The sequence below is a fragment of the Pleuronectes platessa genome, chromosome 10, assembly GCF_947347685.1.
Source record: "Pleuronectes platessa chromosome 10, fPlePla1.1, whole genome shotgun sequence".
NCBI classification, from domain to species: domain Eukaryota; kingdom Metazoa; phylum Chordata; class Actinopteri; order Pleuronectiformes; family Pleuronectidae; genus Pleuronectes; species Pleuronectes platessa.
In genome coordinates this window covers 24,251,640-24,271,444 of record NC_070635.1, presented here as the reverse complement: position 1 = coordinate 24,271,444, position 19,805 = coordinate 24,251,640, and the positions used below count along the sequence as shown (strand labels likewise).

Sequence of the window (19,805 nt, the reverse complement as noted above, 5' to 3'; positions counted from 1 at the left end):
ATCCCTCTACAAAAGGTCAACACGTCTGACGTCAATGAAAACAAAAGCCAAGGCCAGCTACTGTAGGATGGATTTGAGATTCCTCGCCAACAAAACACAGAAAATAAGCCAAAACAAGAATTATATATGTCTGTAAAATAATAAAAATAATTCAATTTCTGTCGTTTTACAGTTTCTAAATTGTTTTTTGTGTCACATTCATTTAGTTGAAGAGAACATTGTGTTTGCAAAGTGGTTGTTCACAGATTTACTGAAAAATTAAATTGACCAAATTTGTGCTTATAAATGTCCATTCATCTCAAATGTGTGTGTGTGTGTGTGTGTGTGTGTGTGTGTAGATAGATATATATTCATAATGAATTTGACAGAGACGTGTTAATAAAAATATACTATTTAGCTGCTTCAGTTTCATTGTGCTGATTTGGTTCATGCACGAATCTTGGACACTTGAATCATGAAACAGATCCATTATTCGTTTTCCTAGTAACATCTGTGCTTTTTCTTGAGTTAGACGATGAGGTACATGTATTATGTGAGAAAGACAGATTTATAGGCACAATAACCTGAACGAGAATATTACCATATAATGGAAACTAACAAACTGCGCCTGGAATTACACTACACCTTATAACAAACTGATATAAACTACAGCAATGAGAAAATCTGTTAAATAAATTACGCAATATTTAAAAAGTGGTTTCATAAATGAACTGAGAGCAATGAGCACTGTCACAAATCAGCAACCTATTGGATCAACTCCAGAGTGCTTCCATTTTGGTGACACATGTGACCAAATATTTGTGAAGTGCGACTCAACATTTTCGCACCGGTCCAGTACACACAGGCCCCAGGCTGGCTTCGCCCACATTCACTCACACACTGACACACGTGAAGTAGAGATGCGACAGACGAGGAGCTGAATGAGGAAAAGTATGTTGAACAGACAAAACGGACGCTGAAAAATTATTAGCACTGCTGCTTCAGGATGAGAGCAGAAGCAGCAGTTATTCGTGTGAGAGTCTCCTGTCTTAGTGTTCTCCCTCCACGCTCCTGCTGACCTGCACTCACTTTACACTTGAACTAAACACACCAACACTCATCACAAGTTATTAGGGCCTGAACAGTACTGAAGTTTACTTTGTGTTTGTTTGATTCGCTTGAGCTTTCACGGGCCACGTACACACACATTTACACATGCTATGATTTGGTGTTGTTGTCTGTGGTTTATGGTTTGTGTATTTCGGTACTTTAATATTTTTTATTCTAACTTGAAATTTCAGACTGGATATCTCTTTTGAATGAAGTTCATTGCTATTTGAAAAGGTGTACAGTGATAATGCTATGATATTATCATTGCACCAGCAGTTTAAAATGGTTTCACATTGATGATAATATCATTTATCGTAATAATTTCTGGGACAAAATACGTACAACAAAATGTGTTATTGTGACAGGCCTACCTGAATACATTTTTTATATTGCATCAAGTTAGAGGTATCCCTGTTCAGTTTAAAACTTTAGTTCTGAGAATTTCTTTCATATCCAGGCAAAATTTCTATTGTAATCTGAAATATCCTACGAGAATCGATTTTCAAACACATCAAATGAAAACTAGAAATTACCATTGCACATTGGAATTGTCAAGAAAAGGTTTAAAAGGTGTATTATTTCTGCACTAAATGGCACCGTGAAAAATTGTTGGTGCCCCATAAATTAGGAGTTGGTGCAGATAAATGAAACCAAAGTAAAAAGTTAGTCTGGAGCACTGCATGGCCTTGTTAGAGGAGGTGGTGAGACTGCTCAGTCCTGGGCTGCCATCTAGTGGAAATATTCATGTAAATCAGACCAAAGAACAGGTTACTGACTGTTACCCACTGTGATGGCAACTCAGTGAATTAGGGGTGGTGGTGGTGTGAGTGGGTGGTAGGGGTCAAAAGGTGAAAAAAAACTTCTTACCATATTTGTCTCTCAGACCAACTGTGCATCGGAATACTCCACCGAAGGCAACATCTTCCCCAAAGATGACTGCAGATAAACACAAAACACAGTCTGATATGAAGGTGCATGTTCCTCAACACACAAGAGCTGAATATGGACAAATATTCAGTAGGCAAAAAAAATTAAGAAAGTCCTGCCTATAGCTCTCTGATTGGCTCTCGACAGACTTGGCAAAGTAAAGCATTCCCAGTAACTTGTGTCTCCTGTTCCTGGAGTTGTCAGGCAGGGCAGGAAGTTTGTTCCATAATACAAAACCCTTTTGTATTCCCATTCACATTTTTTTGAAACAATATCCACATTTTTACTCAACTTAGAAACAAAGGAGTCTTCATTTAATGATCATAGAGGTTTATGTTGTGACCTGAGGAGCACATAAACTCACGCCGGGTCTACACAGGACGCCAGAGCAGCGCCATATTTTAAATATTTGATATTCTATTTTACACTATTTTATTCAAATTTTGTCTTTGTTTTTTTAATTCTTGAGCATTGTTAGAAGAGAAGCATTTCATTGCCAGCGACTGCCTAATTGTTATCTCTGTGCATTTGATAATAAAACTCTTGAATCTAGAATTCTCAAGTGCGCAGGCGCCTTGGCTGTTCACATGGGAGGCGCATTTCTCCACGCTGGTCAGCGTGCGATTCTGCTTTCTCCGCTTGTTGTTGTATGTAACCCGCTCAATGTAGGGGTACGGGGGTAAATTATGATGGTCATTATAGCCCCCCCCCCCCCCTCTCTTTCTCTCTCTGTCTATCTGCTTGTGTGCTTGTAGTGGATGGGCAGAGGGGGACATTTAATTATGTGACAAAGTATGGGATGCATATTTGATAATTTATATCATAAAATATGTCACTTATATTGTTTAAAATCCTTTTTCACTGTGTTTCCTAGCGCGAAGCGCTCGCGGAAAGCAGAAGAAATAGACTCAAAGCAGAAACCATCGGTGCAGGGCGCGAGGTGCCCGAGGCGTGGCGCATCACATCGCGACCATGTGAACGGCACAAATGTTTAACATTGGGGTGGATAGGAGGCGCCGCGGCGTTTCCGCGTGCTGTGTAAACCCGGGGATACATGGTCAAAATAAATGATTAAATCAAACGTACCATTTTATAACCTGAGTCTCCCCCCAGGGTCATGTTTATTTTAGAGGAACTGCTACAACGACAGCCATGATGACAAATGTGTTAATGGTCAGATTTTGTTTGCGTCACTTTCAGCCTTAGCTCTTATATTGTGTTTTATGGACTACCTGACAAGGTTAACCATTGGTTTTAGATTGTTTTTATTTTATCTATTCATCAAAGTGAACCATGTAGCATCTCACACCCTTAAAAGAAATGTCAGACCGAATCCAGGTGGTGGAAGTCAGTGATTTCCAAGTCAGCTGATCACATGGTTCCATGTGTTTAGACATTGAATTGCTCTGATGTCACCTTGAAAAGCTTTCATCGCCATTTAAGGCAGATTTGACATAGTTTTGCAGCTCATTTTAAATCAGACAGATTTTCATTTTCCTAGCTTGTTGTGCAGTGTACAGGGGGGTGAGTCAAGCCATCAGATTTTCTTGACCACTCGTTGGACAGTCAGATGAATTTCTAACTAGGCAGTACAGACCCTCAACGCTGATGTACATCCACTTTACGACGTGAGACATTTTACCTAAAGGCAACTGAGGATTTATAGATGCAAACAGCTAATCGCTTCAGTAGGCCTACATCAGCATATACCATGTTTGAAAGAAAGGATGATAGTGAGGATACCAGCCAGGAGGATAGCAGCCACACTGAACAAGTTATGCTCGCCACTGGTAATGACCACAGATGCTAATGATTTCACCTTTGTCTCAGATTTAAAAAACTGGACAACTTTCAGTCCTACAATATCCATGAACCGGTTGAAGATGCTATAGAGAATAAGCTAGCCAGAGGTGCATATAGGAGCAGCAGCTCATTTAAAATGCTTTTTGTGTTGAATCTGCAAACAACATAATAGCTGAATTGTATGTAGAATGTGTGGACCTTCACATGTTAAACAAAGATCAATAGAGTTTATAATGCAGGGGTTCATCTTAATTTTTAATTAATCTACAACTATTTTGACAATAAATATATTTTCTGGATTGAGTTTGTGCAATATGAGGACTTGGTGCTTTCATCTGGTCACACTAAACACCTGTAACCTATGATTTATGAGGCAAACCCGAAGGACAGTTTTCCCTGCAATTTGAGATAATTTACAGACAAACAGCTAGCAAGAAATTCGATGATGCATGACTTAGTGAAACATCAGTGTACAAAAGTTCCACTTTTTCTCATAGGATCCTACCTGCTGTAGGATCGCTGGCGAGGGTGTTGTCCAAGGCACTTGTAACTGCCTGGAACATGTTCATCTTGGTTGTTGGTCCTGAAAGTTTCAAAATGAATAAATAAGTAGAAGGAACATAATATTTTGAATAACTTGACACGAGCGACAGCTCATAATCAATCACACAATCAGAAGTGACCGTACCAGTTGTTTCAGGTAAGAAACTACATTCCAGAAACTTGACAATGACTTAAAACGATGGATCAAACACTTTTTACGGCAAAGGAACACATAATATTCAGAATGACTGGTCTGTATACTCTTTTTGTCAAATGTGTGGGTGTGAGTGCTAACATCGAATTCAAATTTAGTGGAGGACTAACAGTTAACTTATTTGGACCTGCCTAACACTACAAGATATATAATGGATACTGAGGAAGAAAATTATTTACATAATTTATCTACTGGTACTTTCTTTAAGCACCCAGATCCCGGCCTTTATTCCCCTATGTGACACTAAGGTTTACGCTGAGACAAACTGTCTTCCTTTCCCACTAGCTATCAGGTACCTGTGGAAAAACACAGAATCAACTTTCCCAGGAAACTGACCTGAGAGAAAACCTGCCTACATGTGTATTAGGTTTCCCAGAACCCAGCAGTGAATAGAACTCATCTCAACGAGCATTAGCATTTGGACTTGAAGGTGTTTTTATTCTTCCACACTACCGTTCTCTAGTGAGAGTTATATATTTGAAGAGGTATTTGCTACAGTCGTGCTTTAGTAACAAGGTAACACCGGGTGAATACCAACATTTCAGAAACCAAACCTACTTCATCTCCGAGTTCACAGCAACAACCTTGTCTATTCCGGTTCGACCACACAATGCAGATACCGCAAATACAACTGTCATTAAACCACACTATGTTCATAACGCTGTTTAGTCATTAGCCTTCATTATTGATAGACTACCGAAACTTCCAGTGCGACAGAACTCGCTAACGTTAACGGTAGCTAGCGTTAGCCGGCTAGCAGCTAGCCCCTCACCATGGTTAGTGGGGACGGGGTCAGGCTGGTAGGTGAAGTGCGCTGCGTGTCTCCTCTGTGTCTTCATGCGGGGGCTGCAGCTCGGTGACACCGTGAGCAGCGAGGCCCCGACAGAGCTGTGAGCCCCGCTGACGGCCCCGAGGAGGGGAAGTTTCGAGCTAGAGCCTCGGAGGAAGAACCGTGCGGCAGCCGCCATGACTGTTGGTGTTGGTGTTTGTGAGCAGGAAGGGCACATGCATTAAAGTCCTGAGATCGTCTAGAGGAGTCTAAACACCACTCAGACTAAAAAAAAACATATTCGGGTACCAGGCGACTTCCGGGTTATTTGACCTGACACACTGTGTCAGCTAGTAATACTTCAGTGCACATCCAGGTGTGATAGCGTTGCATTTGCATTAAACAATAATATATTGAGTTATACATCTTTAGCTATTTAAAACGTTATTAAAGTAATTAACACCAATATGTCTAACCTTAGAATATGGTGATAAACTAATTTTATCATGTAGAAATGTGGAAAAATTGATTAATCCCAATGACTTTAATGTCTTTAATGTGTTGTAACAGCTGATTTTGGCAAGGGCGTCCTCATGGTACCCGGGACTAGCGTCTGAGTAAGACCTCCTGTTTGTTTCTCACCATGCTATACTCCACGAACTGATAAAGGCTGCGATTGGTCAAAAAGGAGGGCGGCGCGCGGGGCAAGGACATACACATCAATGCGCTTGCGTATAAAGCTTTGCGTTCGCGTCACGCGTGGTGGTTGTGTTCACGGTGACTGAGTGAACTGTACTCACACACACAATTCTAACCCTTAAACCAAAAAACGTATGAGGCTCTCGGATGAAAATGGTCTCCGGAAATATAAGAGAAGAACCAACACTCACGTCTCCATGTCCAAAGGGTCACTTGATTGACTTACACCGATTTCCTGAAGACTTTCTATGATCTTAACAAGTGTATACTTCCTTAACTCTTGACCTACCTTAAACTTAACCTAATCCTAATTCACCTAAAAAATTTGATGATTTCAGTTACACAAACTTGCTTTTTGTCCCAATAAAGAAAAGTCTACATTATGTGACTTCGAGATTTCGGTCCCCACAACATGAGTTGTTCCAAAGACTTTCAAGGTTAAACTAAAGACATGTTTTCTCAGGCTTTTTTGAAATGAACTTTTGAGCATTTATATTTCATGCTTATATTTCTTTTAATGTTTTCTATGGAGGACCATACATGACTTAAGTATAAATAAATACAGAAATAAATAAATGCATAGTCTGATCACATCTGCTCAGAGATCAGCGGCTTCATGATCAGAGCAGAAGCTGCAGGTGGTTTGTACCGAGCTGGGGTCGGATTTATAACCGTTGTGTACGCACAAAACGGGGCCTGAGACCTGCGTACGCCACTTCTCACGTCAAAGTTGGGAGTTATAAAAACGTTATAAAAACGAAAAACGCAAACTCTGACCCATACGTACAACCGTTTTGGAGAAGGGAAAGTGGCGACGCAGACGTGAGGTGGTGAACTGAAGCCAGTTTATTGATCCGCTTCATCATTTACATTAAAACCAACAGCTCAGTTTTGCTCGCGCAACATATCTGTTCCACACAAGCCTTTTAATTAAAAAATATATGAAACAACTGACAGCAAATTACGTTCAGATTAGATTTAACCGCGGAGTTACAGAGCTGAGTCAGTAACAAGTTTTAATAATATCTTTTAACACTGTGCGTGTATCAATAATTCACTACTGTGAACGTGACTGAAGGCCAATTTATAGTCGGATTTTAGGCAGGCTTGCGTGCCCCCTCTTGCGGCTTGCGTCCGTCAGCCAATTTTTCTAAAGGCCGAATTATAGTCGGGTCCGGAGTCTAGTTTACGGTTTCATGCCCCATAATACCAGCAGACACCTTGGAAGATTTAGAAGAACGAATATGGACCAAATAGAAGAGCGTTTGGCAGAAGATATCCGAAAGTATGACCACTTGTATAACCCGTCACTGAAAAAGGCTATGAGGAGCCGCAGTGGGACTGTGCATGGCTGCCCACTGCTCTGTGTGTCCTCCTGTGTACACCAGATGGGTCATAGCAGAAAACAAATTTCCCACCTTGCATGTCCTGTGTGTGTGCATGTGTGCATGTGTGTGGGACAATAAATGTATCTTCTATCTTGTATCTTGTATGTAAATAAATAGTCGACGAAGAAGAAAGAAGGCGTCTCTAAGGTCGTCTTCGACAAAACACGTTACTCCGCCTAGTGTTCTGGTGTGGAATTGCTTTGTAACACGCGCAACCCTTGGGAACCATAAACCAAAACGAGTCCGTCGATGCAGCTGCGTGATCAGCCGCAGTTGCAGTCGCAGTACTATAATTCGGCCTTGAGCCATCAGGCGCGCAGAGCTCAGAGAGTGCAGAGCGGAGAGAGCGGAGAGAGCGGAGAGCGCAGCGCGCCCAGAACGCGCAGGGCGAGCAGAGCGCGCAGAGAGCAGAGCGCGCAGGGCTGCGCGCCCAATTTCTATTTATAAATGGTCAATGCAAAACAAGTCACGAATATTAAATTATGAAGCTGAACAATGGGTTTCCCCCGTGAGTCCTGACGGAGGCATGTCATCAAGCGATGTGAAGAGGAAGTGAAACTTTCTGACACTGATATCGAGCTGTTTGTTAAGGCCGATTTATAGTCGGGTTGTGCGCACACACGAATGCACGCAAGACACGCAACACGCCCCTCGCATGCCCTCTGGCGGCTTGCGTGCGTCCACCATTTTTTCTAACTATACGACAAAGCGACGCGAGCCTCACGCAGCCCGCAAGGCTTGTGATTGGTCTGCTTACTACATCCCGTCCGTAGTCTAGTTTCCAGTTTCATGCCCCATAATAGGCAGAAATCACGGAAGATTCAGAAGAACGAATATGGACCAAATAGATGAGCACTTGGCAGAAAAGATCCGAAAGTATGACCACTTGTATAACCCGTCACTGACTGGCCGATTTGTCCGCCAGAAATAGACTATGAGAAACCAGAGTGGCGATGTAAATAAACAGTCGACAAAGAAGAAGACGTCTCTTCTTTGTGTGTTTTATCTTCGACAAACAACGTTACTCCGCCTAGTGTTCTGGCGGTGAATTGCGTTGCAACACGCGCAACACGCGCAACACGTTAGAGAAGCATAAACCAAAACGAGTCCGTCGATGCATCTGCAAGGTCTTCCGCGGTTGCAGTCACAGGACTATAAATCACCTTTAGTGAGGTGGAGGTGAATAGCGACTTTATGGGACAGCAGTGATGTCACTAATAAAGAAAATACACTGATACTCTGCCGCTGCTGCTGTGGATAACACAATGTGTGAGATCAGAAATCGCTGAACCCTCGCTTCCTCCTCATCCTTCCATTCGCATCGTGCAGAACCCCGCACCGGTGTCAAGGCAGTGTTTATCCATTTAGAGCATCGGACCGATTCCCTCACATCAGTGGATCCTTGCCTCCACTCTGGGATATTATTTGGAAAGTTTCTTCATTTGTTGTAAGTGATCCCCTGGAGTTTCTGTTTCCTCCTCCTCTGTGCTCAGAACAACACCAGACGTGACGCTCACAGTCAGAACTACTGATACCTAAATCATCCCAATAAAAAACAACCTTAACTAACCCTCTAAACTTGAACTATTTCATTTTAAGTGTGAACTGGCTCAGCACTGCATACAGCTTATGGACACGAGTCAGCATTGAGAGGCAGAAGAAGTAGGGCTGGATCATTACTCATGTGACCAATCCTGCATGAGACTGCGGTTAGGCCCGCCTTTCTTATTAGCATACGGACACAGAAATGTGGAAATAAATTTAAGACATTTATTTATACATTTCTGTATTTATTTATTTCTTTTTTTATTCATGGATTTACTTATTTATCTCTGTATTTATTTATATATTTATACTTAAGTCATGTATGGTCCTCCATAGTTTTCATTGCACAGCACCACCGTCAACTCTGGCCGTTTTAAACATCCCTTATAAATAAACCTGCTGTAGCTAAATTACAATTGTCTATTCTTGTCTGCTGACTGAAGAAACACTGCGTCTACACAGCCTGTTGGGTCTCTAAATTGCACCAAACCTGGTGCTGCGCCTCCTCTGGACAATAAGAAAACTCAACACGACACAAGTGTGAAGCTGATTAGATGAATATACAGTCAATATGCATTCTAGATACAGAAGGAGGGATATGTGTGGAAATAGTAGGTAGACGAAATAGAGAAAGAATTCAGGGAAGCAGATAAAATTTCGGTTTCATCTTCTTTTTGCATTATCATCACTGAAGGTGATTTCTAATCAGCTCATACACATGTTTATATAACTTGGAGGATTTAAATCTAAAAAAGGCAATATGTTTATTTACTTACTGACGATTCATAAAATGCTTCTAGCTTAAAGAAAGCAAACTTCTTGTAATGTTTGTTTTGTTGTTTTATGGCTGGCAATTAGATTCAGAGAATATTTTTGATCAATTCAACATATCCAGGTCTTTGCCACATTTTTTAGATTGCTTTACATGTTGTCGCTCACCAACCCCTTATATCAGCTGAGACAAATTAACCAACAACTCTGAAGGTAACAGTATATTTATCTGCTGCATGCTGACATTTATTGTCAGGGAACTTATGTAAAAATGAAGAAAATAAAAATGAAGCTATATATATATATTTTTGGAAACAATCAAAAATGGATTAGTCAATTCCTACAAAATAACAGAGTATATACAATAGTTAGTGGTAAACAAAAACGAAAAATGGAGAAAGGAAATGTAAATCTCCACATCACATTTTCCAGGATAATTAGGTTGTTGACTTTGCACACTCTGCAACATCCAACCTTCTGCCGCTGTTGCACATCTTGGCCAAATTCTGTGAAAAGCAGAGAGCTCAATTATCATTAAAGAAGTCAAAATATGTAGAGCATAATTAGAGGTTCTGAGTGAAGCTCACGTTTGCAGCTCTTATAATGCTGTTTGGAGACTGGAGGGCTGCAAGGTCCGTTAGGATCTTCTTCAGGTCACTGTTACATGTGACTTCTGAAACAGGCCCGTTAAATACAGGTCAGTGTCATGTAGTAAACTGCAAGTACAAATACTGTGCTTTTGTTTATAAGTGAGAGTTTACCTGATTCAGAGGATGCTTGTGGCTTCAACTGAAGGTACTGATGCTCCAACAGCTCTGCAATTGAGATTCGTTCTCTAGGATTTCGTACCAAGCACCTCTGAAACAAGCAGAAAACAAAGACAGTTTAATGACTTTTACGTCACATCAGCAACAATAAGATCTGACACCAGTCACAAACAAAGTCACTGCAGATTTCAACAACTTAAAGATCTACTGAGAACAAACGACTTCAATTCAAGACAAATGGTAAAACATGATAGATATGAGGCAATATAATGTCTGGGCCACACAGTGTGTGTGTGTATGCAATGCACGCCTGCTGATCTGCTGCGTCTCGCAGGTTTCTGTTGTTCAGACAGGGAGCTAATCTGCTGCATGTGTTCGAGCTGAGCAGCTTCGTTAAACTGTTGGAACAACTGTATTTCTTCAAATTAAAGTAGGTCTATGTACACAACTAAATACCAGGACTGTACACCATTAAGCTGTGCATCTTCCAGTCCTGCAATATCAATAAAAACCTTGTTAAACTAATGAATGGATAAACAGAAACAAGTGATTTTACTTTGAAACATTTAGTGTTGCGAATATTTATGTTTGTAAAATGTTCAACTGATTTAAATTGAAACTGGGGTTTAATGTCATTTTCACTGTTGATTTTGCTGTGAACTGCCAACGGACTGCAGACTCCATCTCTGGAAGAGTAGCGCGTCTCCCGCAGGAGACGTGCCGGAGACACACTGCTCATGCGAGTAACGTGCAGCTGCTGTGGCCCGGGCACACAGTCACATAATTACTTACACTCCCCATATTTGAAGAATAACCCTCAAAACGCTGTTGTCTTGCTGACAACAGGCAGAGAGAGTAGGTATCCATAGTATTTCCCACAGCCCAAGTTCCACACACTTTAGAGAAATATATACAGCATATCTTTAGATACTGTTTGCTAATTGTTGCTAAAAACACATTTTCACATCCCACTAATACAGTGTAGTGTATGGTCTCTCACCTTCAACACATCCAGCAAATCCTTCTCTGAGATGTCAGGGAACTCGATCTTATGGGTGGGATCAATGATGGCGTGCAGCTTGGTAATCTGATTGGTGATGCTTTGGAATGGAGTCTTCCCATAAGTCATACAGTACAGGATACACCCGAGGGACCACACGTCACCTTTCGGGCTAATCTGTGGCACAAAAACAGACAAAGTTTTATAGTCATCCATTGTTATCGTAGGTTATTTCAAAGATTGGCAAAAGTGAGTAAAAATACCTTTGAGCGTGCTTTTCCTGGCTGGGATGATGTGTCTTTAATGGCTTCAGGAGGCATATAGTTCAAAGTGCCCACCTGTATTTAACAAACAAACATTAGTTACGCAGAGTCTGATCACCCGGGCTGTATAGTAACGCTAAGATGCAAGACCCTGTTCAGACCTGGTACTGATATCCGCCAAGAGTGACGAAATCCCGGAGGGTCAGCGTTTAATACAGATCTGAACACATCTTGAGATCTGATCACTCCAACCACATTTGGAGGTGTGTTGGACACATGTGTTCACATTGTTTTTACTGTGTGAATGAAAATGCATCCAGGGCTACACAGGTTCGACCAGCACCACGGTGTCCAATGGTATTCTCCTGCTTGGTGCCATGTTCACGCACATGCACACACTCATCTATACTGTCGCCCGGCGGAGGATATCAGAGGACATTTAGGCCAAAACACGAGGTAAATTACTCTGTTTTGAGAGGAATTTGAATGTCGGAGCTTACAGACATTTGGTTTACACAACTTGAGCAGTATGGAGGCATCTTGTGTTTTTTCCCCTGTTTATTCACGTTTGAAGATGGAGTCACCAATGACTTCAACTGTTTTGGATTTGGCTGTAACGCTGTTTAAACCTAAAACTGCACTCCTTCAATGAACTATCCCTTTAAACTGGATTCACTGTGTATAACGCATCATTAAAACAAATCTTACTTGTGATTCCTTCATGATGCTTGTTACATCAGGCTGGATACTGTTTGCGATGCCAAAGTCAATCAGCTTCAATGACGCGTTCACTATGACAAAGTTGGCTGGTTTCAAGTCACTGTGAACTATTCCTGCAAAGAAGATACAGATATTTGGAATAGTTAGGAATCAAGATAATTTCTGAATCACTTCTCTCAAAGCTTTACCAATACAAACCGTGCTTGTGGATAGTATGGACAGCCTCCAGCATGTTCTTCCAATAAAACTTCCTTTCCAAGGGATTCACAGTCTTGCGGTTTCGCAACCACGTGTTCAGATCCAAGTTTCCACACTCCATCAGCATGTAGATGTAGCTGTTGGTCATTTCACTGCAAACGCACATACAATTCATTAGGACAACCATGGCAGAGATAATCACTGACTCTGAAGAACTGACATCAACTTTAAATCAGGTCCGATGGCAGCAGTGTTGACAACTTTACATTAATAACAACTATTTTTCACATCCTTTACTGTGCATCTAAGGAAAACCTCCATATTTCTGACCTCATTTTGCCAGGACCTAATTTCATTAATGGTGTTTGTCTATTGATAGATTATTCCACTGTTATATTTCATATTCCTGGAGTTATCATATGATACATTCATGTTTGCTTCAGTATATACTAAAACTGCTCTTATCATGAATTGCTTCACATTGGTATCCTTTTTTGTTTTAATTTTAAGTAGCATTTTTCTGTTGCACCACCACAACTTTTAAACAGTTAAATTGAGCTGCAACACTCATTTGATAATTCAACAGAGAGTTAATTGCCAATTATTTTGATGGTAGATTAATTATAAGACATTTCCAGCTTGTCAATTCTGAAGATTTGATGCTTGTGTTTGACATACATGGTAGTAATCTGAATATGATTGGGGATGATCATAAAGATAATTGGTCATTGCTGTCCTATAGTTTAGGTCGTCATGCTGATTGCTGTACAATGCATGGATTATATTCATTTTGGGATTGGACATGTACTCACTAGTCATAGAGCTTGATAATTTGATCACTGTACTGCTGCAAGTGGTTCAGATGTTGAATCTCATTTTTATAACTCTCTATAGTCTGAGCGTCAGCCTCCTCCAGGTCAACATATTTTACAGCAAACAGCTGCTTCTTGTGATCGAGGACCTGGTACACCTGGAAAAACAAGAAATTAAAAATGTGTCAATCAAGCACATAAAATATTGTAAAACATCAATAGAAGTAAAATGTTCCAGTAATTCAATTATTTTCTTTCCTAACATCAATTCACTGAATGTTTCACCTTGCTTGATCCACCACGTCCAATCATCTTGAGGATGAAGTACTGTTTGTCCTTTATGGTAATGGTTTCATTTGACAGCATATTAAAGGAAGCCTAAAATGAGATGTAGATATGACATTACAGCCCAGAACATTACCCGGGTAGCAACTGTTGGTGGTGAAATGGGATATTCCAGGTCTAAAACATTTAATAACAGAAATAACCGGTAACAGTTGGGGCAGGGACATGTCTCACCTGTGGAGTTTGGAAACAGGTTGTTTGGTTTAAAGGTGTGCATGGCTGCTGAACAGGTCCGCCTCTGTGTGCTGCCGCTGCAGAGGAGAACACCTCAGGACCTCTCTTTACCACTGGAGTAATAAAGCTGAGTGGGAAGAACCATGGAATAAGTGTGACAGAAGACAGACAGAAATATCTTGGACAATTAAAACATATGGAGTTACTGATGATACTTTGGGCAAACAGGCACCAAAGGTAAAAATCGTACCTGCTAGCAGAGGGGTTTCTGTAGCTGTTCGGAGTCTGGCAGACGGTCTGTGGGTTCAGTCTAGTTGGAAGCTGGAGGGAGGGAGTGGGAAACGACTCCAGCGCTCGAGGAACAGGTCTGGGGTCAGGTGGGGTTGTACGTTTATCCTAACAATGAAAAAAATGAGAATGATTAGATTAGTGCAAGAGTAAGATTGATGTAAGGACTAATGAAAATAATAAAGATTCAAAATCACTATTCATTTCATCTTCATTTATATAATTTAAATATTTGGTGAAAATGCATTGCACAGTCGGCAGCAGTAGTTAAAGAACGTTATCAGACCTCTGGAGAAACATGACGGTTGATGAGAGTTGGCAGCTTCCACTCTGATAAGGGCTCTTTGCTGGCAGGTTTAACCCATTCAACTGAGCGGTTCACAGGGACCCGAGGCGGAAGCTGAAGGTCCTGGTTTCCACCATGTGTAGAAATGCTTACTGGAACAACTGTTTGCAAATCTCAAAAATAAAGCAGGACAAATTAGAAACACTTCATTTGGAAGCCATAACCATTGCAGCGCTTTTTCCTTTCCAAAGAGTTTTTACCTGTGAGTTGTTCCTCATCCTCCTTGGTGGGTACTAGCTGTTTCTCCCCAGCTTTAAGGTTACGCATGGCCACCTGCAGGAGCTCAGCAGGCCTGGCATTTAACACCTGGGCTTTATGCAGAATTGAGGATGCTTTGATCACATTACCTTAAAATAAAGGGAGGAGAAGACAGTGGGAATTAAACTTATTTGCAAATAGGATGTCTTCACAAGAACTCACTTCATTTAACAAGCCAAGTGTGACCACGTTTACTATTGTGCTGAGCCCTGTGATTCAAGCAAACCTTCAGCAACTTGCCATCAGTTGTACTGTTTTACATGTATTCCATTTACTTCAAATGTGTGCATTTTCTGTCCCATGCCTCAGAGTTTTGGAAAGTAAACTTTTGTGATAATTGATCATACCTTGAGAGACCTCAAACTGGGCATGTGCTGTATGGACAAAGGCAAAGCCTTTGCAGTTGGATCTCGCAACTATGAAGTGGTCCTGTGCTTCATCTGGGTCTTCAATCCTACAGAAAAAAAAGAAATGTCATTTCAGATAATTGGCACATGCATTGATATATTTCATTTTAGAGATGTACCAGCATTGGACATCTGATAATGCATAAAATGCCAGGAACATGATTTTTGAAATATTAATTTCACTCCCATAAAATTGCCATTTTTCTTTTTTTTCTGATATCACCACTGCCACTGGCAGCAAAACACAACGGCTGTTTTATCGAAATCATTAATGGGGAAGGAAAATGGTAAAGAATGCTTCTGGTTTTTGTTGCACATTTCAGCAACGATGGTCATTTTGGGGGATTTGACCGTGGTGTATTGGGATTATAGTGTGTATACACTACAGTATGTATATTCCATGCATTCCAACCCTAACCACACTTGCAATGAAAAGCATTAGAGGTGCGATGCATTCCCTGCATGCACACACTGCATGCATCACAATCAGGTAATGTTATGAAAACAATTTCCTGCTCACAGACTAATGAAATGTCCCCAGTAAATGTCAAAACAAATCTCTAATGCAGATCAAAAGAATTCAATCACCTACTCTTTTAGTTGTGCATATCTGACCAGTATTCTGGCGTAGCAGGCGTTTTTGTTGTATTGTCTAATCGGCAGCCTGGAGAAGACTTTAGAGTAACAGTCCTTGAGTTTGTTGAGGAGGCTGATGTCTGTGTGCGGGTTCCCCCTTTTCTCAAGATTCTTTAGATATGTCCAACACGACTCAGGGCTATTTGTTTTCACGACTTGGTCAAAACTGTAAGTAACATCTGTCAGAGAAAAAACAACACATTAACAAAACAGCAAAAATACTATATACACACATTGTTACACACACAGCTTTAAAGGTTTCAGTGACTACTACAATCAGCATGGCATTTCGTGTGGCAGATTGGCAAGGTTATTTAGTACCTTCCATTCTCGAAATGTCCTGTGTGTTGTGTGTGTGAAGGAGTGAGGTGGTGGAGTCCACAGCTGCCTGGTCCACCCACGGGCAATATTCTGGACTGGCAGCTGGTGGCTAAGAACAGGAATAACAGATATTACACTTCTTTCCCCAGCTATAATTGAGCACTTCTGCTGAGCAGAGCACTGATAATATATCAAGTGCCAACAGTTGATTCTGACATTACATAAATCAAAACTACTGCAGCATGTTTATACTCACTTGATGATTGACTAAATCTCCATCAACAGCATTTCTCTTTGATGATGACAACCCAAACACTGAGCTCATCTTGGAACCAGATGTTTGCCTAGGATAAAATTACATTTAATTAGAAATCAGAAGCACATAAAACAGTTGTAAAGATATACAACTTTTTATTTTATACATCACTTTTCACAGATGTTTAAAAAATATTTGGTGTTTGACTCAACTAATTAAATGACTTAAAACCTACAAAATGGTTTGTTTTATCCATTACAGGTTTCTAAAGTAACATTTGGGTAACTTAGAGGTGAGAGTGTAAGTAATTTACAGTTTTCTAATAAGAAAAGGTGGTATATTTTAATTTATTGAAGCTGTTCCGTATGGCTCTCAGACATAACCAAACTAAACCTGTATGAAAATATTAAAAATGTACCTGGACAAACTATTGGGGATGGATGCTTCACTTCGCTTTGAGGGTTTCTCATATATAGAGTCATCATCATAGTCATCGTTTTCTGGGATAGAGAATGGTACCACAGGAACTCTCCCTGGCTGCACACAGAAGTTTGGTTATGGTTTCTTTGGAAAACAATCCACAGTAAAGTTTGTAATTATACAAGTAATAAGAGATGTGACTATTACCATGCCAACTGCTCTCTTGTGTTGATATCCAGATCTCCAGCCTGGTAGTTGTTCATCTGATGATCCCCCAAGGGACTCGGATCTGAAGTGCAGAGAACAACTTTTGATGTCACATTTCCTAAATCAAGCAGAAACCTTTCCATACACAGATAGCTAGGGTTTTAGTTCTTACCCTGAACCAAAAATACTGGAGAGCTGCAAGTCGCCTGTCCCGTCTGATATTCTGCTTACTTTTGGGAATTCTGAGCCTGTTTTGTCAGAAAAACATTACAGTTTGGCAATACTAACGGAAAGAAAAACACAGCCAAATATGAAAATTTGATTGGAAAAGCACAAAAAAAAGTTGGAAAGTCAATACACTATGTGATAGTTCTAAATCATTACTGCAAACTGAACCTCTGAATGGCTACAGACCAGTAAAATGATCAAAGCCTATGTCATGAAATAAAACATGAATTAATACCCACGTGGTACATTTTCCTTCTCCTCTGAACACAAGACTTGTGTTTTGCCTGACTGCAAACTTTGCAAGGCAGCCTCCAGCAGTTCCTTTGGTTTGGCACCCACTTCAATAGCATTCTGCAGTATGTAAATACCTCTCTTTGTGTTGCCTGGTGAAATGAATCAGCAGACACTGTAATAACCCAGAGGTCATGGAAATATATTTACTTGCAGAAGAAGGACAAAAAGAGGCATCTTTTTACCTTGAGAATGCTCAAAGTTTGCATGAGCAATGTGAACAAATGCAAAGTTCTGACTGTGAGATCTTGCTACATTGAAGTTGGCTTCTGCATCACTGACATCTTGAATCCTAATAAAAAGAGAAATAGATGCAAAATGTAGATTAAAAGGCCCATCCTACTTTGTTTTTATAAAAACAATGGGACCTAGTAAATAAGTGTCTCAACGAGACTACAAAACAGTTATAAACACAATATAATATTTACACAATGTGTTTAAAAATTAGTCAAAATGTACAAAGTTGTCATAAAAGTGGAAAGGAGATTTTGATACTTACGCTTTTAGCTCTGCAAATCTGACCAGCATCCTGGCATAGCTCTCATTCTGACAGTGTTTTCCCAGCGGCATATTGGAAAATACTCTGGTATAAAAGTCAACGAGTCTAGTGAGATGGTTTTCATTTAGGTGAAGATCCCCTTTCTTCTCCAGGTCCATCAAATATGAGAGACATGACTCAGGCGAGTTTGAGTCGATCACCTGACTGATATTGTCTGTGTCATCTGTGGGGAGAGCAGAGGGTCAGGAGTCAATGCAGTGCAGACACAAAGTGTGGAGACTGAAGGATGTTACAGTGTAAGGACTGTGTGGAATATTCTTACCTTCATTAAGGTACTTCTTCATTTTGTTGAGCTTTTCATAGAGCATGGCAAGCGGCTGCTTTTTGTCATACGTCAGCTCCTCTTCCTCCATCTGAAAGCAAAGAGTGAGTGAATACACCATGTAACCCAATTAAAGACCTGTATCCACTCTTGTGAGACAATGATCGCAGATGACATAAACATCGTTCAAATCAATGGGAATCGAATCGATCTTTACATTGTTAAAAATTGGGATCCGTCATAGACTGCACTTTAAGCTCTTGCAAGTTACCCACCTAAACATTCTGAGAAATATCTCACCATCAATAAAGCTGCATTAAATTTCAATGCAGCTTTATTGGCCGCTTGTCCGTCGTATTAGCTCCTCGAGATATTTGCTACTACTTTACTCTAAATATAAATTTCCCTGACAATATCTGACATGTTGTTTTAATGACACAGCAAAATGGATGTACAAAGCTCAAACTTCATATAATAAGGTCGCTACTTGCGCAGCGATCTTCATTTGCCAAAGTGTTGACAAAGTGACTTAGCTCAGCTAGCTAGTTAGCCAACACGTAGCTCTGTTGTTAAGGAGGACAGGATCCCATGTGGGCCCCGCAAAAACCCGGTGAATTCAAACATGTGTATATAAGTGTATCATCAATAAGATTAAAACATCGTATTTCCGATAGAGACGCCTCACCGTGTTTACGCTGTCATTCGCTTATTTTTCACTGAGGAGAAACGAAAGAGACTCGACTTCAACTGGCAGTTTTCAAATATGCCACTTCCGTCCACGTCCTGTTTTCATTGGGTACTCCGTGGCGATGACATGATGCGTTCGCGTCACGAGCACGACTGTATATGCAGTCATCGTTTCAAATGAATGAAAGTCTAGTCAGACCTAAATAATTTATTTTTCATAATGTATTTTCTTCATTTGTGATTATTCAAAGGGTTGGTTTGGTTAGTTAGAATTCAGATTTCTATTAACGGATTTAATTTTGTATAGAAATGTGACGGCGGAAACACTTCCTGTTTGTCTGGGGGAATGAGACCTATTGAGAAAATATCAGGTAATATATTATATATATCATTAATAATTAATATATATTAATATTATTATACATAGGAGGAGAAAGCAGACCAAAGCGAATAACTATACATGTACTTCATAACAAATATGTTAATCATAATCAAACATTTAAATATATATAAATAATAGCAATGAAATACTTGTGTAAGAGTTATTAATCATTTGATTGATTTATTATTTACAATGACAAAATAATACAGGAGCGAACAAAAACTGTATCT

The 19,805-nt window shown here is 40.3% G+C and overlaps 2 protein-coding genes across 3 annotated transcripts in view; both read right to left on the bottom strand.

Moving 5' to 3' along the window:
- bckdhb (branched chain keto acid dehydrogenase E1 subunit beta) overlaps positions 1 to 5,588 on the bottom strand; it is a 68,174-nt gene extending 62,586 nt beyond the window's left edge. Inside the window, exons 1-3 of one of the 2 annotated variants that reach the window (XM_053432659.1) lie at positions 5,349 to 5,588; positions 4,325 to 4,402; positions 1,957 to 2,025 (exon numbers count right to left, since the gene is read on the bottom strand). In XM_053432659.1, coding sequence (XP_053288634.1) covers positions 1,957 to 2,025; positions 4,325 to 4,402; positions 5,349 to 5,583 — 382 coding nt within the window. In that variant the 5' untranslated portion in view covers positions 5,584 to 5,588. The remainder of the gene's footprint in view (positions 1 to 1,956; positions 2,026 to 4,324; positions 4,403 to 5,348) is intronic. The other variant, XM_053432658.1, reaches the window with a different exon arrangement.
- A 3,613-nt stretch (positions 5,589 to 9,201) lies between these two features.
- Positions 9,202 to 19,305, bottom strand: ttk (ttk protein kinase). The gene is made up of 25 exons (XM_053432421.1): positions 19,192 to 19,305; positions 18,507 to 18,597; positions 18,185 to 18,407; positions 17,871 to 17,977; positions 17,634 to 17,777; positions 17,339 to 17,414; positions 17,167 to 17,248; positions 16,958 to 17,076; positions 16,540 to 16,627; positions 16,284 to 16,392; positions 15,919 to 16,141; positions 15,267 to 15,373; positions 14,862 to 15,008; positions 14,602 to 14,774; positions 14,278 to 14,423; positions 14,028 to 14,154; positions 13,794 to 13,886; positions 13,509 to 13,666; positions 12,697 to 12,848; positions 12,487 to 12,611; positions 11,779 to 11,853; positions 11,516 to 11,692; positions 10,510 to 10,606; positions 10,336 to 10,421; positions 9,202 to 10,254 (listed from the first exon to the last, which is right to left on the bottom strand). The coding sequence occupies exons 2-25, from the start codon at positions 18,595 to 18,597 to the stop codon at positions 10,186 to 10,188; spliced, it is 2,994 nt and encodes a 997-aa protein (XP_053288396.1). The 5' UTR covers positions 19,192 to 19,305; the 3' UTR covers positions 9,202 to 10,185.
- Between the last annotated feature and the right edge of the window lie 500 nt (positions 19,306 to 19,805).

Excerpts from the sequence above, each read along its gene's own strand:
- ttk (XM_053432421.1), bottom strand. The coding sequence starts at position 18,597 with ATGGAGGAAGAGGAGCTGACGTATGACAAAAAGCAGCCGCTTGCCATG. Across the intron at positions 16,142-16,283 it reads GGACATTTCGAGAATGGAAG|ATGTTACTTACAGTTTTGAC; the intron begins GTACTAAATAAC and ends TTTCTCTGACAG. Across the intron at positions 12,849-13,508 it reads ATTATCAAGCTCTATGACTA|TGAAATGACCAACAGCTACA; the intron begins GTGAGTACATGT and ends GTGCGTTTGCAG.